This window comes from Sturnira hondurensis, unplaced genomic scaffold, assembly GCF_014824575.4.
Source record: "Sturnira hondurensis isolate 20B ecotype Veracruz unplaced genomic scaffold, ASM1482457v3 Scaffold0024385, whole genome shotgun sequence".
NCBI lineage: Eukaryota > Metazoa > Chordata > Mammalia > Chiroptera > Phyllostomidae > Sturnira > Sturnira hondurensis.
This window is the reverse complement of record NW_028097016.1, coordinates 1,901,583-1,928,534: the sequence shown is the minus strand read 5'-3', so window position 1 is coordinate 1,928,534 and position 26,952 is coordinate 1,901,583. Positions and strand designations below refer to the sequence as shown.

At 40.5% G+C, this 26,952-nt stretch overlaps 1 protein-coding gene across 1 annotated transcript in view; it reads left to right on the top strand.

The window, feature by feature from the left end:
* Positions 1 to 26,952, top strand: part of GDPD4 (glycerophosphodiester phosphodiesterase domain containing 4) — a 29,786-nt gene that overhangs the window by 588 nt on the left and 2,246 nt on the right. The window contains exons 2-5 of the mRNA XM_037038435.1: positions 2,751 to 2,905; positions 17,998 to 18,145; positions 19,537 to 19,619; positions 20,332 to 20,384. Of these exons, the coding sequence (XP_036894330.1) occupies positions 2,751 to 2,905; positions 17,998 to 18,145; positions 19,537 to 19,619; positions 20,332 to 20,384 (439 nt within the window). The remainder of the gene's footprint in view (positions 1 to 2,750; positions 2,906 to 17,997; positions 18,146 to 19,536; positions 19,620 to 20,331; positions 20,385 to 26,952) is intronic.

The window sequence follows — 26,952 nt, the reverse complement described above, 5'->3', positions numbered from 1 at the left end:
CTGTGCTTTGAAAGTGGTGAAAGAGTAACATTTGTATGTATGTCTACGGTAATTTAAAAATTTTTAGCCCTGGCTGGTGTGGCTCAGTGGATTGAGCGTGGGCCTGTGAACCACACGATCACAGTTCGATTCCCAGTCAGGGCACATGCCTGGGTTGCGGGCCGGTTCCCAGCGGGGGACACATGAGAGGAAACCAAACATTGATGTTTCTCTCCCTCTCTCCTTCCCTTCCTCTCTAAAGATAAATAAATAAAATTTTTTTTAATTTTTTTAAATTTTCAGCTCCTTCCATTCAAGATGATGGGGATTTTCTTTTTTTATTTATTTAATTCTTGTTCAAGTACAGTTTTCTGCCTTGTATTCTCAGCCCTGACCCCTCAGTACTCCCCACCTCCCTCCCATTTCCGCCCCCCACCTTAGTTATTGTCCATGTGTCCTTTATACTTGTTCATGTGAGTCCTTCCCCTCTTCCCCTGTGATTCTCTCCCCTCTCCCCTCTGGACCCTGTCAGCACGTGCTGTATTTCACTGTCTTTGGTTACATTTTGCTTGCTTGTTTGTTTTGTTGTTTAGATTCCTGTTAATGGTGATATCATATGGTATTTGTCTTTCACCGTCTGGCTTATTTCGCTCAGCATAATGCTTTCCAGTTCCATCCATGATGTTGCAAAGGGTAGGAGCTCCCTCTTCCTTTCTGCAGCATAGAATTCCATTGTGTAAATGTACCATAGTTTTTTGATCCAATCATTGACAGATGGGAATCTAAGTTGCTTCCAACTCTTGGCTATCGTAAATTGTACTGCTATGAACATCGGGGTGCATAGGTTCTTTTGGATTGGTGTTTCAGGGTTCTTAGGATATACTCCTAACAGGGGAATTGTTGGGTCAAAAGGCACGTCCATTTTTAGTTTTCTTAGAAAATTCCATACTGTTTTCCATAGTGGTTGTACCAGTCTGCAATCCCACCTACAGTGAACTAGAGTCCCCTTTTCCCCACAACCTCTCCAACACTTCTTGTTTGTGTCTTTGTTTATGATAGCCATTCTGACTGGTATTAAGTGGTATCTCATTGTGGTTTTAATTTGAATCTCTCTGATAGCTAGTGATATCGAGCACCTTTTCATGTGTCTCTGGATCCTCTGTATGTCCTCCTTGGTGAAGTGTCTGTTCAAGTCCTTTTCCCATTTTTTAATTGGGTTGCTCATCTTCTGTGAGTGGAGTCGAGTGAGTTCTCTGTATATTTTGGAGATTAAACCTTTGTCTGAGGTATCATTGGCAAATATGTTTTCCCTAACAGTTGCTTCTCTTTTTATCTTGATACTGTTTTCCTTAGCCATGCAGAAGCTTTTAAGTTTGATGAGATCCCATTTGTTTATTCTTTCCTTTATGTCCCTTGCTCTAGGGGACATATCAGTAAAAATATTGCTGCGTGGAATATCTGAGATTTTCCTGCCAATGTTCTCCTCTAGGGCTTTAATGGTTTCCCGGCTTATATTTAAGTCTTTTATCCACCTTGAATTTATTTTGGTGTATGGTGTAAGTTGGTGCTCAAGTTTCTTTTTTTTGCACGTAGCTGTCCAGTTCTCCCAACACCATTTGTTGAAGAGGCTATCTTTACTCCATTTTATGTTACTGCCCCCTTTGTTGAATATTAATTGACTGTAGAAATTTGGGTTTATTTCTGGGCTCTCTGTTCTATTCCATTGGTCTATGTGCCTGTTTTTATGCCAGTACCAGGTTGTTTTGATAACAGTGGCCTTGTAATACAGTTTGATATAAGGTATTGTAATTCTTCCTACTTTGTTCTTCTTTCTTAACATTGCAGCTGCTATTCAGGGTCTTTTATGGCTCCATATAAATTTTGAAGTGTTTGTTCAATGTCTGTGAAATATGCGATTGGCACTTTAATAGGTATTGCATTGAATCTGTAAATTGCTTTGGGTAGTATGGACATTTTGATGATGTTAATTCTTCCAATCCATGAACATGGTATATGTTTCCATTTGTTTGTGTCTTCCATGATTTCTTTCTTCAGTGTCGTGTAGTTTTCTGTATAAAGGTCTTTTACCTCCTTGGTTAGATTTATTCCCAGATATTTTATTTTTGTTTTTGCTATATCGAATGAGATTTTTTTCTTGATTTCTGTTTCTGCTGCTTCATTGTTGGTATATAAAAATGCCTTTGATTTCTGGATATAGACTTTGTATCCCACTGTTTTGCCAAATTCATTTATTAGTTCGAGGAGTTTTTTGGTAGAGGCTATAGGATTTTCCAAGTACACTATCATGTCATCTGCAAACAATGACAGTTTTTTTTCCTCCTTTCCAATTTGGATACCTTTTATTTCCTTTTCTTATCTGATCGCTGTGGCTAGAACTTCCAACACTATATTGAATAGAAGTGGTGAAAGTGGGCAACCTTGTCTTGTTCCTGATCTTAGTAGAAAAGCTTTTAGTTTTTGTCCATTGAGTATGATGTTGGCTGTAGGTCTTTCGTATATGGCCTTTATTATGTTGAGGAATGCTCCCTCTATTCCCACTTTGCTGAGTACCTTTATCATAAATGGGTGTTGAACCTTATCAAAAGCTTTTTCCGTGTCTATTGATATGATCATGTGGTTTTTGTGTTTGCTTTTGTTTATGTGGTGTATTACATTTACTGATTTATGAATATTGAACCATCCTTGCATCCCTGGGATGAATCCCACTTGGTCGTGGTGTATGATCTTTTTGGTTTCCTGTTTTCTTACAGATTTATTGGCTGCCAGGTAGTGAAAGGAATTATGTCAAGTTGAAAGCTCCTGGTTTTCAGCAAGTGGCCCGGCTAAACCCCATTGAAGAACTTACAAGAGAAAATATCAGTATAATAAATGTTGACTACAAGAAGTTGTTCTACAGTGGGTTGAGGTAAGTGCCTAGCCACACCTCTCTTGGCACATATTGCCTGCCTTGCACAAAAACCTGCATTCTGACCAAACTGCTTAGCTTCCCCTTTCCATCTCAGGATTTCTGTGTGCGGCTGTCTGTTTGGAATCCCCTATCATCCTCTTCTTGCTCTTCCCTCTCTTTCCTTCTTTCTCCCTCTACCAACAAACCCTCACCAAGTGTAGACTAGCCCCTTCTCCTTTGTGCTTCAGTCTCTCATCGTTCAATACTCGTTTTTGTATGCTTGGCATTTTTGTTTTTTATAAAGTGATTGTTGAAAAGTCAGAACTCAGAAAGGTGTTTATTTCCTCCTGCCATTGTTAAATGAATTGCAGTACCTCATGAATAATAGCTTTGTGGTCCAGATAGCCAGATTTCTAATAGGAGTAATTAAAGACATTACTAAATCATTATTTTAAAAAGTTCAAGCAGCCAAGATGGGAAGAAACTAAAATTATTAACCACCACATTGGTGAATATGTAGTCAGAGACAGTTTTCAAACTTAAAAGCACCTGAGAATAAAATGATAACTTTTTCAAACTTAACTGTTATGAATCACTTTTTAATTTAATCCATATCCTCTTTTTCTTGAGATTTAAACATAGTTTTTAAATTTAGGTAATTCTAAATGTTTAGGAGACGAAGTCATCCTTGGAGATAAATACATCCAAAGTCTCCTTGGGCTTAATAAAGATTCCCCCAGATAACTCTCTGCACCTCAAGCTGTGAGCGAAGCTGTGGAACTCACCTCTGTGTCTCTTCCTGCTTTTCCTAATGCTTGCCCAGGGGCTGGTGGAACATACCATATGTCTCTTTTTTAGCACTGGAAAATTATGTGCTATCTTCATGTTCTAATTAGATTTCTCTTTCCCCGACTACTCCTCTATTTTGAATGGATCTATAATTTTAACATTTTTAAAAGAGAAAATGGCTCTAATGTGACTTGCTTTTCTTTTAATCATAATTTAGATTAATCTAGTAGTTGAGAAAGAATTTTAAGAGCTTCTATTTATTAAGCATTTATTATGTTCAGGTTCCGTGATTGGGAGACTATAGACTCTTTTTCAAATCCTAGACTACTCTTTAGCTACACATAGGACTTTGGACAAGTCTCTAATTGTCAGTTTTCCCATTTGTAAATTGAGAATAACAATAACCTGATTGAATTGTTAAATTATTAAATGAGATAATTCTAATTATGCACATAGCAAAATGCTGAGTAAATGTAAGAACACAATAAAAGTTAGCTTCTGCTTTTATCTTTACCATCCTTATGTTCTGTGCCCTAGAAATTGTCTTGATGCCCATTTTGCAAATGAGGAAACTTTGGCTTTAAAGAGGAAGATTTCAGAGGGGTTAGGTAATTGGCCATGGTTAATACAGGTGGTCAGTAGGAGACCAAACAGGGCAAATGTAGGTTTGATGGATTACAGAGTCCAAATTATTTTGCCATTGAGCCTTTAAATTTATTGCTTGGCCATAGTTACATGGACAAAGTTTCAGCTGACATTAGAACTAAGGGGGTGCTGGCCATGTCCTGAGTCCTATTACAAAGTTAAACAGTTTATTTTGGTTCAGCAAATACTTACTGAGTAGTAATATGTAGAGTGCAGCATAATAGTTTCACCTGAAAAGTCGACCTAAGCAAGGCATCATCCTTTTCCTTAAGGAAACCGTATGTTCTAGTAGGAAGAATAAGGGCTTTTCCAATAAAGCTATACTACAAAGCTGAATTTATACTAATAAATTTATGAGCTGGATGTTGTTTCAAATCATCTCCCTAAGATATTAAACAGTTGTGCCTTCAGTTATTTGTGTGATGTTTAGGACCAGAATACTGGGGATCCTGCTGGTATTTTCAATGCATTTTCTCTGATGGGTGCTCACTTGCTAGTGAGGGGACCTCAGACCACTGCCACATGCAGGCACATGTGACCTTGCCATGTTGACAAACTGTTTTAAATATGTTATTTCAAATTAAAATTATATTCATAGAAAGATGTCCTCTGTTTTACTTCTGATGTGGGGGTTATTAAGGGTTTTTTTGACATTTTTAATTTTAAAAACCGATTTACTAAGATGATATTTGCATAAAAATTTAAAATATACAATACAGTGTCATTTCATACATTCACAGTGTTGTACAGCTATCACCTCTAGTTCTGGTACATTTTGATATTCAAAATTTTTATTTTCCCAACTTTTTTGGACGGTCTTGCTAGGGGATTGTGGATTTTATTTATTATTTCAAAACACCAGATATTGACTTTGTTAGTTTTTCTTGCATGTTTGCTTTCCTGTTTATTATTTCTATTTTTTCCCTTTGACTTACTTTAGGTTTTTGCTTTTTTTAATCAGCCAGCTTCTTTACCTATGTAGAAAATGAGATGGATGGTTTTAGATCTCCTGTTCTAATGTAAACACTTAAAGCTATAAATTTCTTTGCAAACATTGCTTTAATAGCATCCCACAAATAATTTCAATATACTGCTTTCACTATCATCCAATTTAAAATATTTTAAAATTTCCTTATTTTCCACTTTACTCATAGGTTGTTTAAAAGTCTGTTAACATTTCTAAAATTCAAGGTTTCTCAGCTATCTTAGTGTTATTGATTTCTGATTTAAATTCATTGTGATGAGAGAACATTTCTATATGATTTTAGAACTTTTAAATTTATTTAATCTTGTCTTATGGCTCACTTTATCATTTATCTTGCTGAATCCTATGACTACCTAAAATAATGTATTCTCTTCAGTTGCTGGATTTAGTAGTCTACAAATGTCAATTTGTTTAGATTAGTTTATGGTTTTTTCAAACATTTTATAGTGATTTTTTTCTTTTTTTTTTTTTCTGTTAAGTGAACACAAGGGATTAGGTTGCAGATCAAACTGACGTATATCAGAGAACTTAATACTATTAATGACTAATCTCAAAGATAAGTTGGAAATCAAAAGGCTCAGGCAAAGCAAGGAGAAGTCAGGAACACTGATTCCAGCTCCACGACTGTCTTTCTCTGTTGGACACATGCTCTCAGGCCCACGGTGATATTCCACACAGAAGAGGAGCATTTGAGTCACAAAACATCTCCATTTAATACTCCCAGGGAGTTGTGTAGCTTGTGTGACCTTCTCCGGGGACTCATGCCTCATAAATCCACATTTTATTTTTACTTACAAAATACGTGATAAAGAAATACTTAAGGAGCATCCTTTAAAGGATATTTTCTGTATAAAGCCTCTCTTTCTACTAATTTTTTTTATATTTACAGAAAGGGGAAGTTATCATGTTGACAAGGAGATTAGACCAAGTCTTCTGCCTTCTTCCTTCTGGGAGCAAACTCCACAGACAGAAAGAAATGAGTGGCTCCTTATGCCTCATCTGCCAGTTCCCAGAAGGAAGTGTTCATGTCTCCAGTTATGATTGTTGATCTGTGTATCTCTCTCTGGCTCTGTTTTGTTGTTGTTGTTGTTTTGGCTTCTTATGTTTTAAAATGCTTTTGTTAGGTTGTATATGCATTTAGAATTGTTAAGTCTTCTTGGTGAATTGACCCTTTCATTATGAAATGTCCATTGTGTCTGGTAATAATTCTTATTTAAAGATTACTTTTTCTTTTATTAATATTACCACACTAGTTTTCTTATAATTAGTGTTTGTATTATACCTCTTTTTCTGTAATTTATCTTTCAACTGATTTGCATCTTTATTTATTCAAAGTTCATCTCCCATAAAAAGAATATTATTGGTTCTTGCTTTTATATTTAGTTAGACAACCTCTGCCTTTGAATGGGAACGTTTGACCCATTATTACCCCTACAATACCTCTAAGTGTTCAAGTGAAAGAAAGAATCAAGTGTCTCTCACTTTAAATTAAAAGCTAGAAATGATTAAGCTTAGTGAGGAAGGCAGGTTGAAAGCCAAAAGCTAGGTCTCTTGTGCCAAACAGCAAAGTTGTAAATGCAAAGGAAAAGTTCCTGGAAAAAATTAAAAGTGAATAAACAAATGATAAGAAAGTGAAACACTGTTATTGCTGATAGGGAGAAAGTTTTAGTGATCTGGATAGAAGATCAAACTAGTCACAACAGTCCCTCAAGCTATGCCTAATCCAGAGCAAGGACCTAACTATATTTAATTCTGTGAAGGCTGAAAAAGGTGAGAAAACTGCAGAAGCAAAGTTGGAAGCTAGTAAAGGATGGTTCATGAGGTTCAAGGAAAGAAACTCTCCATAACGTAAAAGTGCAAAGTGAAGCAGAAAGTGTTGATGTGGAAGCTACAGCAGGTTGATAAGGTGATTAATGAGGGTGGCTACACTGAACAACAGACTTTCCATGTGGACGAAACAGCTTTATATTAGAATAAAAGGTCATGTAGGATTTTCAAAGCTAGAAAAGAGAAATCAATGCCTGGTCTCAAAGCCTCAAAGGACAGGCTGACTCTCTTGTTTGGGGCTAATACAACTGGTGACTTTAAGTTGAAGCCAGAGCTCATTTACCATTCTGAAAATCCTATGGCCCTTAAGAATTATGCTCATTAATTATTCTGCCTATGCCCTATAAATGGAACAAGAAAGCCTGGTTAACAGCACATCTGTTTACAGTATGGTTTACTGACTATTTTGAGCCTGGTGAGAGATTCTCTGAAAAAAAGATACTTTTAAAAATATTGCTGCCCTTTGATAATATATCTGGTCACCCAAGTGGTCTGATGGAGATGTACAGTGACATTAATGTTGTTTCTATGCCGCTAACACAACATCTATTCTTTAGTTCATGTATCAAGGAGTAATTTTGAACTTCAAGTCTTGTTACTTAAGAAATGCATTTTGCATTTCTTAACAGGGACTCATGCCTCATAAATCCACGTTTTATTTTTACTTACAAAATACGTGATAAAGAAATACTTAAGGAGCGTCCTTTAAAGAATATTTTCTGTATAAAGCCTCTCTTTCTACTAATTTTTTTTATATTTACAGAAAGGGGAAGTTATCATGTTGACAAGGAGATTAGACCAAGTCTTCTGCCTTCTTCCTTCTGGGAGCAAACTCCACAGACAGAAAGAAATGAGTGGCTCCTTATGCCTCATCTGCCAGGGGAATTTCAGGGGAAAAGGAGAAGGGTTTGCAGGAACAGGTATAAAGGACACATGGACAATAACAAGAGGAGGTGGAAATGGGAGGGAAGTAGAGAGGTTTGGGGGGCTGGGCTCAGATGGGGGTAAAAGGCAGAAAACTGTACTTGAACAACAATTTTAAAAAAGAAATGCATTCTGTAAGACTCTAGCTGCCATAGGTAGTGATTCCTCTGATGGATCTGGACAAAGTAAATAAAGAACTTTTTGCAAAGTATTCACTATTCTAGATGCCATTAAGAACATTTGTGATTCATAGGAAGAGGTCAAAATATCAATATTAACAGGAGATTGGAAGAAGTTGATTCCAATTTTTATAGATGACTTGAAGAGCTTTAAGACTTCAGTGGAGGAAGTAACTGCAGATGTGGTGGAAATAGCAAGAGAATTATAATTCCAAGTGGAGCCTGAAGATGTGACTAAATTGCTGCAATCTCATGATAAAACTTTAATAGATGAGGAGTTGCGTCTTACAGATGAACAAAGAAAATGGTTTCTTAAGATGGAATCTACTTCTGATGAAGATGCTATGAATATTGTTGAAATGACAAGAATGGATTTATAACATTATGTAAACTTAGTTGATAAAGCAGTAGCAGAGTTTGAGAAGAATTGACACCAATTTCTAAAGAACCTTCACTGTGGGTAAAATGCTGTCAAATAGTAATGCATTCTACAGAGGAATTATTTATGAAAGGAGGAGTCGATTGATGGGGCAGATTTTATTGTCTTATTTGAAGTAATTGCCACAACCACCCCAGCCTTCAGCAGTCACCACCCTGACTGATCAGCAGCCATCAACATTGCAACAAGACCCTCCACTGGCAAAAAGATTACAACCTGATGAGAGCTTAGATGATAGCATTTTTTTCGATAAGATATTTTAAAATTAAGATGTGTATATTATTATTGTAGGTATAATGTTATTGCATACTTAATGAACTACAGTATTATGATGTAAAAGTAACATTTGCGTGCACTTGGAAACCAAAAAATTCATGTAACTTACTTTATTGATTTTGTCAATATCTTCACTTTGTTGTGGTGGTTTGGAACTGAACCTGCAATATCTCTAAGGTATACCTGTATACCCAGACATGGAATTGCTGGGTCATATAGTAATTCTAATTGTTTAAAGAACCACCATGTTGTTTTCTACAGGTACTGTATCAATATTGCACAAGGTTTCCAATTTTTCCACATCCTTGATGTTCTTGTTGGTTTGTTTTTTTAATGTAGAGATCCTGATGGGTTAGTATTAATTCTTTTTTTAAATGTCAGGTGGAATTCACCAGTGAAGTCATTGGCTCCAAGACTTCCGTTGTTGAGAAGTTTTTTTTATTGTTATTCATGTACAAGTGTCTCCATTTTCACCCCACCCCTCCCTTGCCCCACCCATCCCCACTTCCTACCCTTGAACCTATACCCCCTTTGGCTTTGTCCTTGTGTCCTTTATACATGTTCCTTGATGGCCCTTGTTGGGGAGATTCTTGGTTAATGATCCATTCTCTTTACTCATTATAAATTTTCTCATTTTCCTGCTATTCAAGATTCAGTCTTGGTAGGTTTCGTGTTTCTAGAATTTTGTCCATTTCGTGTAGGTTATCCAATCTGATGGGGAACAGTTATTCATAGTTCTCTTATACAATCCTTTATATTTCTGTAAAATTGGTTAACGTCCTTATGTTCATTTCTGATTTCAGTAATTTGAGTATTTTCTCTTACTTGCACCTAACTAAAGGTTTAGCAATGTTGATCTTTCCAAAGAAATAATTTTTGGTTTCATTGACTTTCTGTTGTTTTCCTGTTTTCTATTCCATTTATGCCTTCTCTAGTTTTTATTATTTTCTTTCATTTGCTATGCTGGATCAAGTTGTTGTCTTTTCTACCTTCTTAAGTTGTAAAGTTAGGTTGTTTATTTGGAATTGTTGTCTCTCTTTTTTCTTTCTTTCTGTTCTTTAAATGTAAGCATGTATAGTTATAAATTTCTCCCCTAGAATAACTTTTGCTGCATCCCCTGAGTTTTGGTATATTGTTTTTTAATTTTTATTCATGTATTGTCCAATTTCCATAGCATTTTCTTCTTTTATCCATTGGCTATTTGAAAGTGTGGTGTTTAATTTCCACAAATGTGTGAATTTTCCAGTTTTCCTTCTGTTACTGACTTCCAAGTTCATCCTGCTGTGGCAGGAGGAGGTACTCTGTGTGCTGTTATCATTTTAAATCTATTGAGACAGTTTGTGGCCCAACATGTGGTCATCCTGGAAAATGTCCCCTGTGCACTTGAGAAGAATGTATAAGCTGTTATTGTCAGTTTGAGTGTTGTATATATCTTAGAAATAGTTTGTTTCTTGTGGGTTTTTTGTCTTCTATTTTTTAATTTTAATTCTTACCCAAGGATATGTTTATTGATGGGAGCAGGGGGAGAGAGACATTGATTAGTTGTTTCCTGTACCCACCCCAATTGGGGATCAAACCCACAACCTAGGTGTGTGCCCTGATCAGGGATGTGTGGGGGCAACTTTGCCAGCAAGTCTCTCCATTCGCCACGGATGAAAGTAACACTACCAAGACATGATCTGCTTGGGGAGGAGAGGTGGCCAATCTCTCAGAGGAGAAAGGCCAGGAGCCCCTTCCTCAATGGCTGTTATTGGGTTGTAATACACAGGAATACAAGTGGTAAGGATCAAACAGTAGATAACATTTCAAAGAAATCTGAGGGCTTAGTCTGAGTCAGTGTCTGTCAGGAAAGGGTTGCAGAAACTCATTTCCTGCTCAGACCCTTATCATATGAATGAAAGCACTGTTAGCAAAGCAGGCTTCACAGGACTTTTTGGAATTTTTTCTTATGCCCAATCACCCAGGATCCCACTCTAGCCAGCAAGAGGCTGCACCACCTCCCCCATCATAGGTTTTCAGGCTTAAGTGAATTAGAGCTGGGAAGCGCTTCTCCCAGAGGACATGGGGACTCGGGCTGTATCAGAATAGCAGGGGGGCAATGGTCCATCACTCCCTTTTTGTTGCAGCCCCGAGTCCTTCCATGATGGCCTCCCAAGTGATCACGTAGGCTTATGTTGCCCCTTGTCTGAGGAATCTTATCTGCCATCGACTATCTGACCATGCACTGGGGGCAGGGGAGGAAGCAGAGGCAGCATTTGCTACCAGAGACAAGCTTTGTCTCCATAGTGGCTCACATTCTGGAGGTCACTCCACTCAGCCTTAGCCATGGGGGGCAGTTCCAATTCCTAAAACCAGGCAGAGCGGTTCCCAACAGGGATGGAAACCACAACCTAGGTGTGTGCCCTGACCGGAGATGGACCCCACAGCTTTTTGGCATATAGGCCAACACTCCAACCAATTAAACCACTGGGTCAGGGCTGAGCTCTCTATTTCTTTACTTTTGCCTGTTTTTTCTATTTATTATTGAGGGCAGAATGTTAAAGTTCTCAATTATTATTGTACAAATGCCTATTTCTCCCTTCAATTCTGTCCATTTTTGCTTTAGAAATTTGGCTGGTCTGTCATTAGGTGTGTAAATGTTTATGATTGTCTTATGTTCTTGCTATACTAAATGTTTTATTAATACACACGTCTAATGTCCTTCTTTGTCTCTTGTAACCTTTTTGATATAAATTCCATTCTGTCTGGTGTTAGTACAGCCACCTCTTTTTGGTTATTCTTTGCATGGAGTATTTTTTTCACCCTTTCACTTGCAACCTATCTGTGTCTTTGGATGTAAAGTGAGTCTCTTATAGAGAGTATGAAGTTAAATCATGTGTTTTTATCCATTCATTAAATTTGACTTTAATCCACTTAAAAAATAATTACTGATGAGAAAACACTTTTGTCATTTCGTTACTTCAGTCCTTTCTGCAAATATTTGTTATTTTGCTTCTATCACCTGATATTTTGTTATTTCTGTATGCTTTATGGTTTGTCCCTTATTGTCTGCATTACTATTATCTTCTGTTTTTAGTTGATTTTTTGTGCTGAAACATTTGAATCCTTTTCTCCTTTGCTTTTGTGTATATTCTATGCCTATTTTCTTTGTGGTTACCATGGGAACTGTATTTAACATTCTAAAAGTTATAACACTTTTTTGAATTTATACCAGCTTAACTCCAATAATATACAAAATTCTGTTGTTTTTTACAGCTCCATTTCTATCCTTTTCAGTTGTTGCTACCAGAGAACTATATCTTTACACATTTTATGCCTTCAAACAGAAACTAACCATTTTAAAATGCATTAGTCTTTAAATTATATAGAAAACATGTGGAGTTAAAAAACTAGCTTTTAGAGTAATAATTGGTTTTTCCAATTAAGAGATGTATTAGTCTCTTAATCACATAGACATGAAAGAGTATATATACAATCCATTGTTACAATACTAGCTATTCTGGTTGTCCACGTCTTTACTGCCATTGAAGTCTTTGTTTCCCCGTCAGTTTTGAGTTACTGTCTAGTTAGTGTCTCCGTTTCCCCTTTCTGCACTCCCTTGTCTTTCCTTGTGGGGCACATCTAGTGTCCATGAACTCCCTCAGCTTTCATCTGTCTAGGGTTTTGTCTGTTTTCCCTTCAGACTGAAAAACAGTGTTGCTAGATAGAGAATTCTTGGCTGACAGTGTTTTTTAACACTTTGCCCATGTGGGCTCACTGCCGTCTGGCCTTCAGAGTTTATGATGGGAAACAATTTTAGCTAACAATTTTAGTTGAGATCCCTTGTATGTGACAAGTCACTTCTCTGTTGGTGCTTTAAGATTATCTTTTTGTCTTTGTCTTTTGAAAGTTTGTTTAAAGTGTGTCTCCATGTGGGTCTATTTGAATTCACCTTACTTGGAGTTCACTGGGCTCCCTGGATGTTTGTGTTCACATCTTTCATCAGACTTGGCAGTGTGCAGTGTGGTCTCTTCAGGTGTTTTCTCTGCTTCTTTCTTCTCCTTCAGCGACTGAATCACTGCTCGTGTGCATGTATCAGTCTGTTCAGTGGTAAACAACAGATCTTGCAGATTCTTTTCTTTCATCGTTTTCTCTCTTTTTTTCCAGACTCATTAACTTTAATTGTTCTATCTTAAAGTTCATTAATTCTTTATTCTGACTGCTCAAATTTGCCTTTGAATCCTAATAGTCAAATTTTCATCTCAGCTACTGTATTTTCAGCCCCAGAACTTTTTGGTTTCTTTATAGGTTTTCTGTCCTTTTATTAACATTTCCATTTTGTTCATCTTTTTTACTTTATTCACATCTTTTTTTAGTTCTTTAATTACCTTTAAGGTGGTTGTTTTAAAGTCATTATCTAATATAGCAGCCTTTTTATGTACAGTTTCTGTTGATTTTTTCCCCATTGAATGGAGCCTACCTTCTTGTTTTGTTTGCTTTGTGATTTTTTTCTTTTATTGATTTCAGAGAGAGGGGAAGGGAGGGACAGAAACATTGATGGGAGAAACATCAATTGGTTGCCTCTTGTGTGTGCCCCGACTAGGGACTGAGCCCACAACCCAAGCCTGCATCCTGACTGGGAATCAAACCCACTACCTCTAGGTCTGCAGGATGATACCCAACCAATAGAACCACTGGCCAGGGCTGCTGGTGATTTGAGGGGGAAAAATAGGACACTTGAATTTAATAATCTGGTAACTCCAGATTCTCACCCTTCCTTGGTTCTCCCCCTTCCTCAGGGTTTGCGGTTTCTCCTTACGTATTTACTTGTTGGTTGGTTGGTTGCCTCTGTGCCAAGGAACAGCCTGAGATATAAACTTAAAGGCCTCCTCATGTCCCTTCTGTTTCTTTCCTTAGACACACACAGTCACTTTCTAATACTCCCTATGTATGCAGTTGCTTTGTGTCCTAGCACTTCATATCTGGATCCCAAAAGGAGAAGAAGAGAAAAATAAAGGGGAAGAACGATCACTGGTCCTTTAAGTCCCGAAAGTCACTTCAGCTGGGAGGGGAGGGGTGTGCGACAGTGGAAGGAAGTGGAACAGCAGGGGCTTCTCTCCTTGTCACACCTCTCTGACCAGAAGCATCAGTTAGTGATCCTGTTGTGACCAGAGAGCCTAGTCCTGTTCCAGAACAGCCAATGGGGCCCTACTGCTCGCCACCCACAGGCAAAAACTCTGGAGGCAGAGTCTCGTGGAAAGGAAAAGGAATCCTTTATTTAAAGTATGTATAACTTGAAATAATGGCAGGTTTCTGCCTCAAAGCTAGTTCCCTTTAAAACACTTCAAAGAAAATCACCCTGCCACATTCTGCCAGCTCAGTTCAAGAAGAAACTTGAAGTTCCTTCCATCAGGAACTTCTCCTCCCACCCGAAGGTACTGTCCCTTAAGAATCGCAGTGGCTTATCTGGCTTCAGTGTGTGTCCAAGTGTCCTACTCGCGGGGCCCATCCTCTTCTCCTGGCTGCTGTGCTCTGGTGTGTCAGTGTGCCTGGCTGCGCAGAACCTGAGCAGCAAGCCCCAGTAGTCAGCATCCCGTGTGGGGGAGGGGCGTGGGGCACGTTGCCTTGCCACCAGGCTTCCAGTACTGGCACAGATCGGTAGACTAAGCCCCGTCCCACACGTTGGTGGTGTAGATCCAAGGCCCTGTCTGGGCTGGAGCTGGCAGAGCAGCAGTCACAGCAGAAGCCACGGTTACCAGGCCCCCACCAGAGGAGCCCCTGACAGAGGAGCACTCAGGTAGCAGATGGGAAGCCGCAGGCCCCCTGCCCTACTCTAGTCTCCTACGGCTCCCTTCTTACCAGCCTAGTGCCCCCAGTGCTCCTGGCCAGGCAGGTCCCAGAGTGCCCAGGGGTGGGTGCAGGGAATACAACCAACTAGCCAGGGGAGGGGAGAGCAAAAGTGCACATTTTTCCTGTGCTCTGCTTTTAAAGGCAGCCCCTATAATCCCCACGGCAGAAGTAGGTGGGAGGGTGTGTCCCTCCCATCCAATCACTTTCCTAGTTCCAAGCATCAGTCCTACGCGTTTCAGCTGAGTCATGCATGTCCCTGTCCTCAGGGCGACGCATGAATGCGGTCTTCTGTGCTTTCCCACCCATCCCCATTCCCAGGGGGTCCCCCTACCCCCTGTTACATTATCAGAGACCTGCCCACCTTGGCCCCCACAAGCTGTGCCGCAAGCTGCTCCAGGAACTTGTGCATAGCTGCTTGCCATGGGGCTAGGGGGTGGAGGATGGGTAACTGCTAATGTGCTAAATACTGAAATTGACCAAAGTTAATCACTTACCATCCATATCCTGTTCTGGAAGTTGCAAGCCTTCACTAGACTTCACAGTTTCAAAATAGTTACATTAGCAGATTCTGCCAGTGCAGTTGTTGTCTATGTGAGGAGACAGATTTCTGGTGCTCCCTTTTCTGCATCTTCTCAGAATCCTTTCCTGTGTACACACGTTTTTATTTCTATGGACAAATGCCCAAGAGTACAATTTCAGAGGTATGGTAATTATTTCTTTAGTTTTGAGAAACTCTAGTGTTTCAAAGGGGCTACACCCTTTAACATTCCCACCAGCAATGTGTGGTCATCCTGAGGCTGCATCTTCGCCAGTTTTGGGCACTGCTGCTTTTTCATTGCAGCCACTCTGATGGGTATGTAACTGCGTCCTCAGGGTGATTTAAATTCTGATCTCTGACGGGTACTCCAATGGCACACCCTCTTCAGTGCAGTGTCTTCCTATCTCATCTAATTGGATGGCTTGATGTTTTTCATTTTTAACTTTTGAGAGTTCTTTATGTATTATAAATACTGGTCCTTTGTTGAATATGTGGTTTGCAAATACTTTGCCCCAGTCTGTAACTAGGCTGTAGCATCCTCTTCACAGGGTCTTCAGCAGCAAAGAGTTTTTATTCTGATGAGGTGTAACCTCATTTTCCCTCTTGTGGCTCATGCTTTAAGTGTCAACTCTGAGAACGCTTTGTCTGCGCTTAGTTCTCAAAGATTTTCTCCTATTTTTCCTAAAGTTTTACAGTTTTATATTACATATTTAAGTCTGTAATCCATTTTGAGCTAATTTTTATATAAATTGTGTGGTGTAGGTCAAGATTTTTTTTTTGGTTTGTTTGGTTTTGCCTATGCAAAATTTATCCAACACCATTTGTTGAAATCTCTCTTATTCCATTGAATTGCTTTTGCACCTTTATCAAAAATCATTTGGGCATATTCATGCAGGTCTATTTCTGGGTATTAAATCACGTTCCACTGAACTATGTGTCTGTCTCTTCTCTAAAACCATACTGTCTTAATTACTGTAGGTCTATATAAACCCTTAATGTTGGGTAGAGTGATTCTCTCTCAATTTATTATCTTCCTTTCTGGGATTTTTTTAGTTATTCGCGGGTTGTGTCTTTCCATTTAAATTTTAGAATCAGGTGACCTAATTGTACAAAAAAAACCTCGTTGAGATCTGATAGGCATTGCATTAAGCCCACGAATCAGTTTGAGGAGAACTGGCATCTTTGTGACACTGACTCTTTCGATCCACGAACACATGTGTCTCTCCATTCATTTAAATCTTGTTTGATTACTTTCATCAAGATTTTGTATTTTCAGTTTACACATCCTGAACTTTGTTAAGATAACTGTTTAATTTTCTTTGGAGTGATTGTTAGTGGGACTGTGTTTTTCATTTTAGTTTCTATCTGTTCATTATTATCAAATGAAAATGTGATTGGTTTTTGTGTGTTGGTTTCAAAAAAATAAGAAGGTAGCTTTTTACTACTGTTTCCTTATTTCTATTTTTTTAAATTCGTGTTTAGGTGATCTGTAGAACTGCCTTAGAGACACACTGGGTAATGAGCTGACAACCCTCCTGCAAAGGAGGTGTCACTGGATTTGTTCTGCAGTTGATACAAAGAGCCCACGCACACGCCAAGCCTGTGTATGGCAGAGGAGGGCCTCATAGCCTGGCTGTATGGAGCTGTTTCGGATAGGCTGCACTGTCTCAGGGCTGTAGAACATTGTTGAAGGCCTTACATGGTGTATTTTCTGAGGCGTTTAATCCTTGAAAATGACAACTTGGTTAGAATTACTAGATGTTCCTCTAGTTCTCTTCTTCCTGTTTCTGGAGACAGTGCCCAGGCATCTACTGGCACTTCGTGTATTGGGAAGAGTTGGGTTCCATTCCCTCTACTCAATTGTATAAAAATTTTTTGTATAAAAATTCATCTTATTTGAAATTTAAATATTCGTCACATTGGAATTCATTTATTCATTCCTTTGAATACTATGTATGAAGGGAAGTATTATGCTAGGTACTGGGTATACAAAGATGAATAAGACACTGTCTTTATTTAATTAGCTTATACTCAAGTAAAGAAGACCCATGGGAAGGCAGATGCAATAAAGGGCGGTAAGTACTCAATGGTGTGCTGAAGTCAGCGCAACCCAGTGTGTGAGAGCCTGTTATCAAGTATTCAAAAACTCTGAGAACCTGTTTTACTGATGGTCGCTTAAAATTGGCTATGGTCAGACAATTTACACCATGGAAATTAGCAAATACTACACGTAGGGCTTTTCTTTTTCCTTCTTTACTATCCCTTAGGCCGGGGGTGTCAAACTTATTTTCACCGGGGGTCACGTCAGCCTCTCGGTTGCCTTCAAAGGGCCAAAATAATTTTAGGCCTGTATAAATGTAACTACTCCCTAACTGTTAAGGAGTTGAAATTACATCTGGCCCTTTGAAGGCAATCTCGAGGCTGTTGTGGCCCCCGGTGAGAACGAGTTTGACACCCCTGCCTTAGGCCATCCAGTTCACTAGCGCACCACCGCTGGTGTGGGGGTAGAGGTAGTAAACCCGCTCCTTTATCTCATTGCAAAATGGACCACCTGCAGGTCATATCTTAAGTGGTTTATTAAGGACTGGGTGCTCCTGGTGATTTAAGCCTTTCACAAACATGGTAGCTGTGAGGCAAAGATTAAGCCTCAATCCACTGCGGGTCCTGTTTTTGTTCCAGAGATTACAAAGCAGCTAACATCACCATCAACTTGTACCTGGTCAATGAGCCGTGGCTCTTCTCACTGGCGTGGTGCTCCAGGATTCACTCAGTGACCACCGACAACGTTCAGCTCCTGAGGCAGATGCATGTCCCTTACTACTTCATGGTGAGCTGCTTGTCCAGATGGCTCTCCCAGGTCTGCTGTGATAGGTGTCTGCATACCCTACCCAACCCCTATATGGCCCATGATGCAGTCCCCTGGGGAGCTACCAAGGAGCAGAGACATTTGCAATTTTGGAGGTGTGGCATTCTCCCTTCTCTCACACAAATCCTACTGTGAACTTGGAACTGTTCTGTTGCCAAAGAAAATCACATGTCCAAGTCCAGGTTCAAGGTGGATGAGGGTAGAAATAGCAAGGTCACATTGCATGCTTTTCACTCAGATGTTACAGATTTAAGTAACATTTAATTACACTGCACAATTGTGCAATAGATGTACCTTTTATAAGCTATTTAGGAGCAAGAACAACTTAATCTTGGCGTTGCTTGCTGATGCTCACCTGGTACGCATTGCAGAGCGGGCCAAAGCTCCAGTTAGTATGTTTCTCAGGGGCCAGTAACAGCCTCAGTTTAGCGGACTTTGGTTTAGAGCTTCTGTGGTACTAGCTTAGCAGGGCTGTTGTAAGGATTCAATGTGAAAATATCCTAAAAGTGCTTAGAACACTTCCTTAGGTCCTGTAAATGCTCATTAATTGCTCATTGTTGTTATTATCACGATCACTAGTATTTTTATTGATATTATTATTCAGTCCAAGAAAATACCTTGGGGTGGGAGAATGGCCTAAGAAAGTAAGAAGTGCTACCCAGTAGCATCAAGTAAAACTGGAGGGGGAACAGAGGAGGGGGAAAGGAAGGGTCCAACCAGGGAGTTAGGAAAGTCACACAAGAGGCCCCAAGAGATGGAGCTCTGGGACAGGGACAATTCAGGAGAGGAGCATAGAGGAGGGGGCATGTTCAGGGAGAATTATGATTTCAGCCTATTTACTTGAAGCATCGTGATGTAGAACAGTGATTTCTAAATGCTAGCTCACTGACTGAGGAGTTGTTAAAAATGCAGGAGTTCTTATTCCTGAGGTCTGCAGGCAGACTTGGGACCCGTGTTACTGCAGGTTATTACTGTGGATCTGCGCGCACAGCCAGGTTTAGGAAGCTGTACCAAGAAAACACAGGGCACGGGAGCCCACAGAACTTGGGCTGTAGTCCTGGGTTCGGAGCAGAGTTGCTGTGTGACTTCTCTGGGACTCCCCAGGCCCCTGTGTGGAGGGTGTGCACTTGCATCCCTTGTAGAGCCCCCAACACGTGGAGGGTCACTGGTAGGTAGCAGCAGGTGTTGTGTGTGTTGGAAGTCACGCATCAGACAGGCTCCTAGGTGGGTCTGTGGCCCCTCCACTCCACTCCAGGCCTGGCAGCAGGCAGGGGGCTTGGCCCATGTGATCAAAAATCCCTTCTGTCTGTGAAGTTCTTTGACGAGAAAGTGATTTGTTTTCTGTTTTGCAGACACCAGGTTACTATATGTTCATGTGGCTTCTCCTGGATATTGTTTCTTCTATTTTTATTGTTGCCATATTTTATTTTCATTGGTAAGTATATGTTTATAACTGTAAATGAATTTTTCCCAAAATAAAAGTATAAATGGTTCTTATGGAAAGTTAAGAAAACAGTTAAACACTCTTCCTATATTACATCCCCTATGGCAAGTTCTCAGGAAGGCAGGTTAATAATCTGAGCCCTTCATTTCCTCTTGTGCTGCCTGCAACTCCTCACACCTCTTCCACCTCCTCAGCACGAGACAGTATTTTAGGGGTAAGGGCTGTCATTCATGCTCAGTTACAGCCTGTTGCCACAGACTCAGTGTGATTCCCCTGAGAGGGGACAGAATTGTGCAGACTGTCCAGAACTCAGCAGGATGCGGTACGAAGAGCAAATCCACAAATATGGAAGCCTGGCTTTCAGCCCTGGATTTATTGGTGACCCGGGAAAATCACTGCCCCTCCCCAGACAACAGTGTGTATCTATCCAAGGAAATGGCATTTGAGGGTCCTTGCCCAGAAAATGCTGCAGGATTGCCAGGTTCGGGTGGGAGAGGAGACACCCAGTAGAGGGACTTAGCTGGAGTGTGTGGGCCTCGTCACGCCCATCGTTTCTTTACTTGTGAGTTTTCCCTTGCAGGGGAAGTGCCAGTTCTTAAGTGAGAACTTGACTGGGTAATGTTTCTTTTCTGGCCACTGCCTTAGATTATTGTTATTTCTGGAAGAGATCTGTGAGAGTCAAGGATGGTCTGCTTCCTTCCAGGTGGAGAGAGAGCCTAAAAGAAAAAGTCTTTGAAAGCACCAGCAGTTACACAGGTAAAGCCAGAGGCCACCCCAGGGCTACCCCGTGCCTGCAGATGATAGGGCCTACTTGAGGGAGTGTGGGAAATTGAGGGTGGGGACCAGGAAGAATTTGGGAGGTGTGGCTGGGCACAGATGCTGGAGGACCCTTGACATCAGGCCTCATTTTGGACTTGAGTCTTTAAGCAGTGGACCCCTTGGAAGTGTTTGAACATGGCGTTTATTTGTTAACTTGTTCATATATTCTTTCATCACACTTTGTACCAGGCACTCTGAGAAGGGCTGAAGCTAACTGAAAGTGTCTGTGAGGGTGGCCCAAGAGAGCAGAGGGTTGGCCCACAGAGAACAGTGAGGACGCAGACGAGAGGATAGCAGTTGACACCATGGGCCCAGCACCTAGGTCCAGGCCAGAGAGATTTCCGTGCCTGTCAGGGCTGAGTGTGCTTCGTGGATGGGACTTCAGCTGTGGGTGAAGTGTGTTGTAGTGGGGGGAACACTGTGGAGGTCCTGAAATGCTGGACTGGAGTCTGGGCTCTGCGTGTAAGCAATCGGGAGATGGCAAATGAGATTCAAACCAGGGAGCGATGTGCTGGATTTCTGTGGAGAGGGGTGGAATCACAGTAATGGATTATTCAGCAGGAGAACTCGGGGGCTGAGGAAGTGCCATAGGCCAGTAAGGGGAAGGGCAGCTGGCTTTAATTTTCCAAAGGAAACAACCAGGCAGTGCGTTGTGGGTTTGGGGAGCCAGTGCAGTGGCAACAGGAAGGCCAGTCAGGAAGCAGGGGACTGCAGCACACGGTGGAGTTTCCTTACACAGCCCCTGGAGCCTTAGTAAACTCGAAAAGGCATGAATTAATTCAATTTCTGTGGACAGGGGTGACTGTCCCGAGATGCTGTGCACCATGGGCGGGGGTCTGGGTGATCCAATGCTTAGAGTCAGGAATGGATCGCAGAGATGGTGGAAAAAGAAGTTCAGAAATTGGAATAAGTTAAATGGAAGGCAGTGGTGTTTCCTGCTGTGGAACTGAGGGTTCGAGCCGAGGTTGCCCGACTCTGCAGAGGGGCAGAGAGTTCTCAGGTGACTGTGAGTTACACGGGTCTTGAGATCGCTGACCTGGCGGCAAGAGGTCTGAAGGCTACATTCCAGAGGCCTCGGTGTTTTCAGTAGTTGTGTGACTAAACTAGGGCTGTTGTGACAAAATGTCCCAGACTGGATGGGGAAACAACGGGTGTTTATTTATTTCTTTAAAATATATTTTATTGATTATGCTATTACAGTTGTCCCATTCCCCCCCACCCTGCACACCCTCTCCCTCCCACATTCCCCCCCTTTAGTTCATGTCCATGTGTCTTAAGCTCTTTAGCTTTTACATTTCCCATACTACTCTTGCCCTCCCCCTGCCTATTTCCTACCTACCATTTATGCCACTGATTCTCTGTACCTTTTTCCTCCTCTCTCCCCCTCCCACTCCCCTGTTGCTGACCCTCCATGTGATCTCCGTTTCTGTGTTTCTGTTCCTGTTCTAGTTGTTTGCTTAGTTTGTTTTTGTTTTTGTTTTAGGTGTGGTTGTTAATCATTGTAAGTTTGCTGTCATTTTACTATACGTGTTTTTTATCTTCTTTTTCTTAAATAAGTACCTTTAACATTTCATGTAATAAGGGCTTGGTGATGATGAACTCCTTGAACTTGACCTTAGCTGAGAAGCACTTTATCTTCCCTTCCATTCTAAATGACAGCTTTGCTGGATAGAGCAATCTTGGATGTAGGTCTTTGGATTTCATGACTTGGAATACTTCTTTCCAGCCCCTTCTTGCCTGAAAGGTCTCTTTTGAGAAATTCACTGACAGTCTGATGGGTACTCCTTTGTAGGTTACTGTCTCCTTATCTCTTGCTGCTTCTAGAATTCTCTCCTTCGTTTTTATCTTGGGTAATGTAATTATGATGTGCCTTGGTGTGTTCCTTCTTGGGTTCAACATCTTTGGGACTCTCTGAGCTTCCTGGACTTCCTGGAAGTCTATTTCCTTTGCCAGATTGGGGAAGTTCTCCTTCATTATTTGTTCAGAGAAGTTTTCCACTTGTTGCCCTTCCTCTTCCCCTACTGGTACCCCCATAATTGGGATGTTGGAACTTTTAAAGATGTCCTGGAGGTTCCTAAGCCTCTCCTCACTTTTTTTGAATTCTTGTTTCTTTTTTTCTGTTTGGCTGTTTCTATCTTTCTTCTGGTTCACCCCATTGATTTGGGTACCAGTTTTCTTCCCATCAATATTGTTTTCCTGTGCATTTTCCTTCATTTCACTTAATGTAGCCTTCATTTTTTTCATTTAATTTGTGACCAAATTCAACCAATTCTGTGAGCATCCTGATTACCATTGCTTTGAACTGTGCATCTGGTAGGTTAGCTATCTCTTCGTCGCTTAGTTAGCTTTGCTCTGGAGTTTTGATCTGTTCTTCCATTTGGGCCATTTTTTGTGGGGGGGGTCTGGTCGGGCCTGTTACATGTGAAGGGCGGAGCCTTAGGTATTCACCAGCGTGGGGCAACCCACCGTCGCTAGGTTGTGACGCTGTATTAGGGGGCGGGATCTGAGAGAGAACAATGGTGCTTGCTCTGCTCTCTCTTGGATTTCAGTCCCTTCCACTGCTTCCCCCAAGCAAACTGGGTCCTTCTGGTGCTGATTCCCGGTAAGTGGGCTTGTGTATGTTCTAGGACCCTGTGGGTCTCTCCAACGAACTCTCCTGTGAGGCTGGGAGTCTCTTCCTGCACCTCAACCCCCACAGGTGTGTTCAATCGGTGATTTGAGGCTTTATTTCCCCAGAGCTAGGACCCTGGGTTGCATGGTCTGTCTCCCTCCCCACTTTCGCCTGGTTTATCTGTGGGTGAATGTGGGACTGCCCAGTCAGCCAGTCGCCTTGCACACCATGCCCTGCTTCACAATCGCTGCCTCACTGGGTCTGCCCACTGCCATCCCGCTCCCGGGGTCTGCCAGCCACCACGCGCGTGCCCAGGGTCCCCCACTGCCGTCTTGCATGCCCAGGATTTTTCAGCTCTGCCCGGCCATGCCTCCACCCCGCCTACCAGTCTGGATGAATGTGTCTATTTTAACTCCTTGGTTGTTGGACTTCCATACAGTTCAATGTTGTCAGCTCTGGTTGTTATTTTGTTTCTAAATTATTGTTGTCCTTATTTTGGTTGTGCGAGGAGGCACAGTGTGTCTACCTATGCCTCTATCTTGGCCAGAAGTCCCAACAGAGATTTATTTATCTCACGTGTACTGAGGCTAGGAATTCAAGATCAGTGTATCAGCAGGTTCAGTTTCTTCTGAGCCCTCTGTCCTTGGCTGGCAGACAGCCCCCTCCGTGCTGGGCCCTCCCGCAGCCTTGCCTCTGTGTGCGCACACATCTTCAGTGTCCATCTTCTGTCTATCTGTCTCCAGATTTTCCCTCCTCCAGTAAGAGTGGCTCAGGCCCACCCTAATGGCCTCACTTTAATCAACTCTTTAAAGGTTCTACCACTGAGTACAGTTTAGATTAAGGTACTGGGGTTAAGGCTTTGACATGTGAATCGGGGTGGGGGAGCACACAACTCAGCCCATAACAGTAATCCAGCCAAGAAATGAAAAGAACATGGAAGTGGTGAGGAAATCGTGGATAGGAGAGAAGTTTTGAAGAAAAATTCAAAGATACATACACATTAAATGAAGGAAGTGGCTACAATGCAGTAGAAAAAGTACTCATCAGGTGAGTACTTTTTCATCACTTTGAAGAATCAGTCTTTTGTCTTCTTAGTTTCTTATGGAAAGTCTTCCAAAATGAAACAGTCTCCCATTTTTATCTTTGTTCCTCTGCTGGTAAATGTCCTTTTTCTCTGGATAATTTCATGATTTCTTTTGTTACTGGGTTCCGGTGATTTGGTTGTGGCTCACTGTAGTGGTGCACATGAGTGCACCACTGTCTGTCATGCTCGCAGTGTGCTAGACTGCGTAGACCAGTCAGGGCATCATTTTCATCAAATGTGGTAAATTTTTAGTCTGTAGTTTCCAGATAGTTTTCTGCCCCTATCCTTCTTCTGGTATTCCAACTGCCTATATGTGAGAGTTTGATATTATTCCACAGGTTACCGAGACTGTTCATTTTTATTGTTAGACTATTTCATTCCTGTGCTTAGATTCTATTGTTGTATATATTCCTTGTTTATTGCTGTGTAGCAAATTACCACAAACCTAGAGGCTTAAAACTACACAGATTTATCATTCACAGATTCTGTGGGCCAGGAATTTAGGCATGGACTAGCTGGGTCCTCTGCTTAGAGTCTCACCAGGCTAAAATCGAGGTCCTCTGTCTGCTTTGGGTCCCACCAGATTAAATTCAAGGAGTTACTAGGCTTAGATTTCATCTGAGACGTAAGAGCCCTCTTCCATTCTCACTGGCGTTTGGCAGGATTTTGTTCCCTACAATTGTAGATCTGAAGTCATCCCTGTTTCTTTGATCACTGATGAGAGGGTTTTGCTCTGAGCTCCCAGAGTTCCCCTTCGGGTCTTAGCTGTATGGCCCTCTCACAACGTGGTAACCTACTTACTCAAAACTAGCAGAATACTGTGTCTTATAGCCGGTGGATTCAGGAAAAGGAGAACAAAGGAAGAAAAATAACAGAAAAAATTGACAAGTTGAGACATGCTAGTCATAAATCTAACCATTTTATTAATTACATTACATATAAATGGACTAAGTACTCAAATCAAATGTAGAGAGTGTCAGATAGATAGTTTTTAAAAAGAAAGTCCCAACCATATGTGGTATACAAAAGAAATAACATACAAAGACACAGAGAGGTTCAAAGAAAAGAATGGGGAAAATTGCAAACAATCAGCATGAGAAATAATATCTGAAAACATAGACTTCAGAACATGGAACATCACTGGAAACAAAACCAGATTCCATAGTGAGGAAAAGACCAGTATATCAGGGAGGCATTATAAATAAAGCTGTGTATACACTCAAAATCAGAGCTTCAAAACACGTGAAACAAAAAGTGAAAGATTTTGTTTCTCCCATAGTTGGAGATTTTAAAAGTTTTCTCTTAGTCCCTGAAAGAACAAATAAGCACACCCAAGAAAATCAGAAAGGAAATAGAAATGTGAGCAACAATTTCAGCCACACTAATATAAAACAAATCCCCCACAACTGAAGGATATACAATATTTTCAAATGTACACATGGCATATTTGCCAAAATAGATTATATGACAAGCCATAAAATAAGTTTTGATAAGAAAATTTTGAAAGACTGGAATCCTACAAAGTAAGTTCTGTGAAAATCTTACAAAGTTTGTTCTGTTCTTAACAACAAAATTAAGTTAAAAACAGGTATTAATGAAATATCTAGATATGCTTCTAAATCCTAGAAATTAATGTGTTTTTAAACATCCCATTGATCAAGGAATAAACCACAATGGAAATTGGAAAATATTTTAAACTAAAGGATAATGCATATACAACAGTGAAATTTGTGGGGTACCAGCCAATGCAGGACTTAGAGGGAAATTTATAACTTTCAATGTTAGAAGGAAAAAAGTTTATGTTGATTAAGTTTTCCTACCTTAAGAATCTACAAAAAGTAGAGTACATTTTTCCCCAAGGAAAAGAAAGGAATTACTAAAAATAGCAGGAGTCAATAAAATAGAAAAAATACAGAGCAAGTGAAAAAAAGGAAGAGTTGCTTCTTTGAAAAGTTCAATAAAATTGATAAACTCTTAGCAAGATGAGGGAGGTTGCCAGGTTGCTAATATAGTGAATGATGAATAAAAGATGGAATATCCTTCCAGCTCCTAGACATCAAAAGGAAAACTATGAACATTTTTATGTCATAAAATTTGACAACTTCAATGAAGTAGACCATTCCTTAAAATATCTAACTTATGTAACTGGGAGAAGAAATATAAATTTATAATACCCCACTACTTATCAGAATCAAATTCATACATCACAAATCTCACTAGAAAAAAAAGGTTGGCCCAAAGAGTTTCACTGGTTATTCAGATGTTTAAAAAATAATACTAACTGTGCACTAACTCAGAAAAAAGCAAGAGGAAGGAACACGTCTCAGCCGATTCTCTGAGGCCAGCAATGCCCTCAGATCTTTGTGAGCAAAGACATTACAAGAACTAAATTTATAGATTGATGTCACTGACGGACATAAAAATCCTTAACAAAATGTTAGCAAAGTGACCCCATCAATGTAAAAAGGCTAACCCATCATGAGCAAGTAAGGTTTATATCACTAATGCAAGATGGATAAATTATTTGAAAATCAATATAGCCCTGGTTGGTGTGGCTCAGTGGATTGAGCAAGGGCCTGCAAACCAAAGGGTTGCTGGTTCGATTCCTGGTCAGGGCGCATGCCTGGGTTGCAGGCCAGGTCCATAGTTGGGGATGCACAAGAGGCAACCACATGTTGATGTTTCCCTCCCTCCCTTTCTCCTTCCCTTCTCTGTCTAAAAATAAATAAATAAAATATTTTTTAAAAAAGAAAATTAATCAATATAATCCCATATTAAATAGAAAAAGCGTATTTAACAAAAGTCAACAC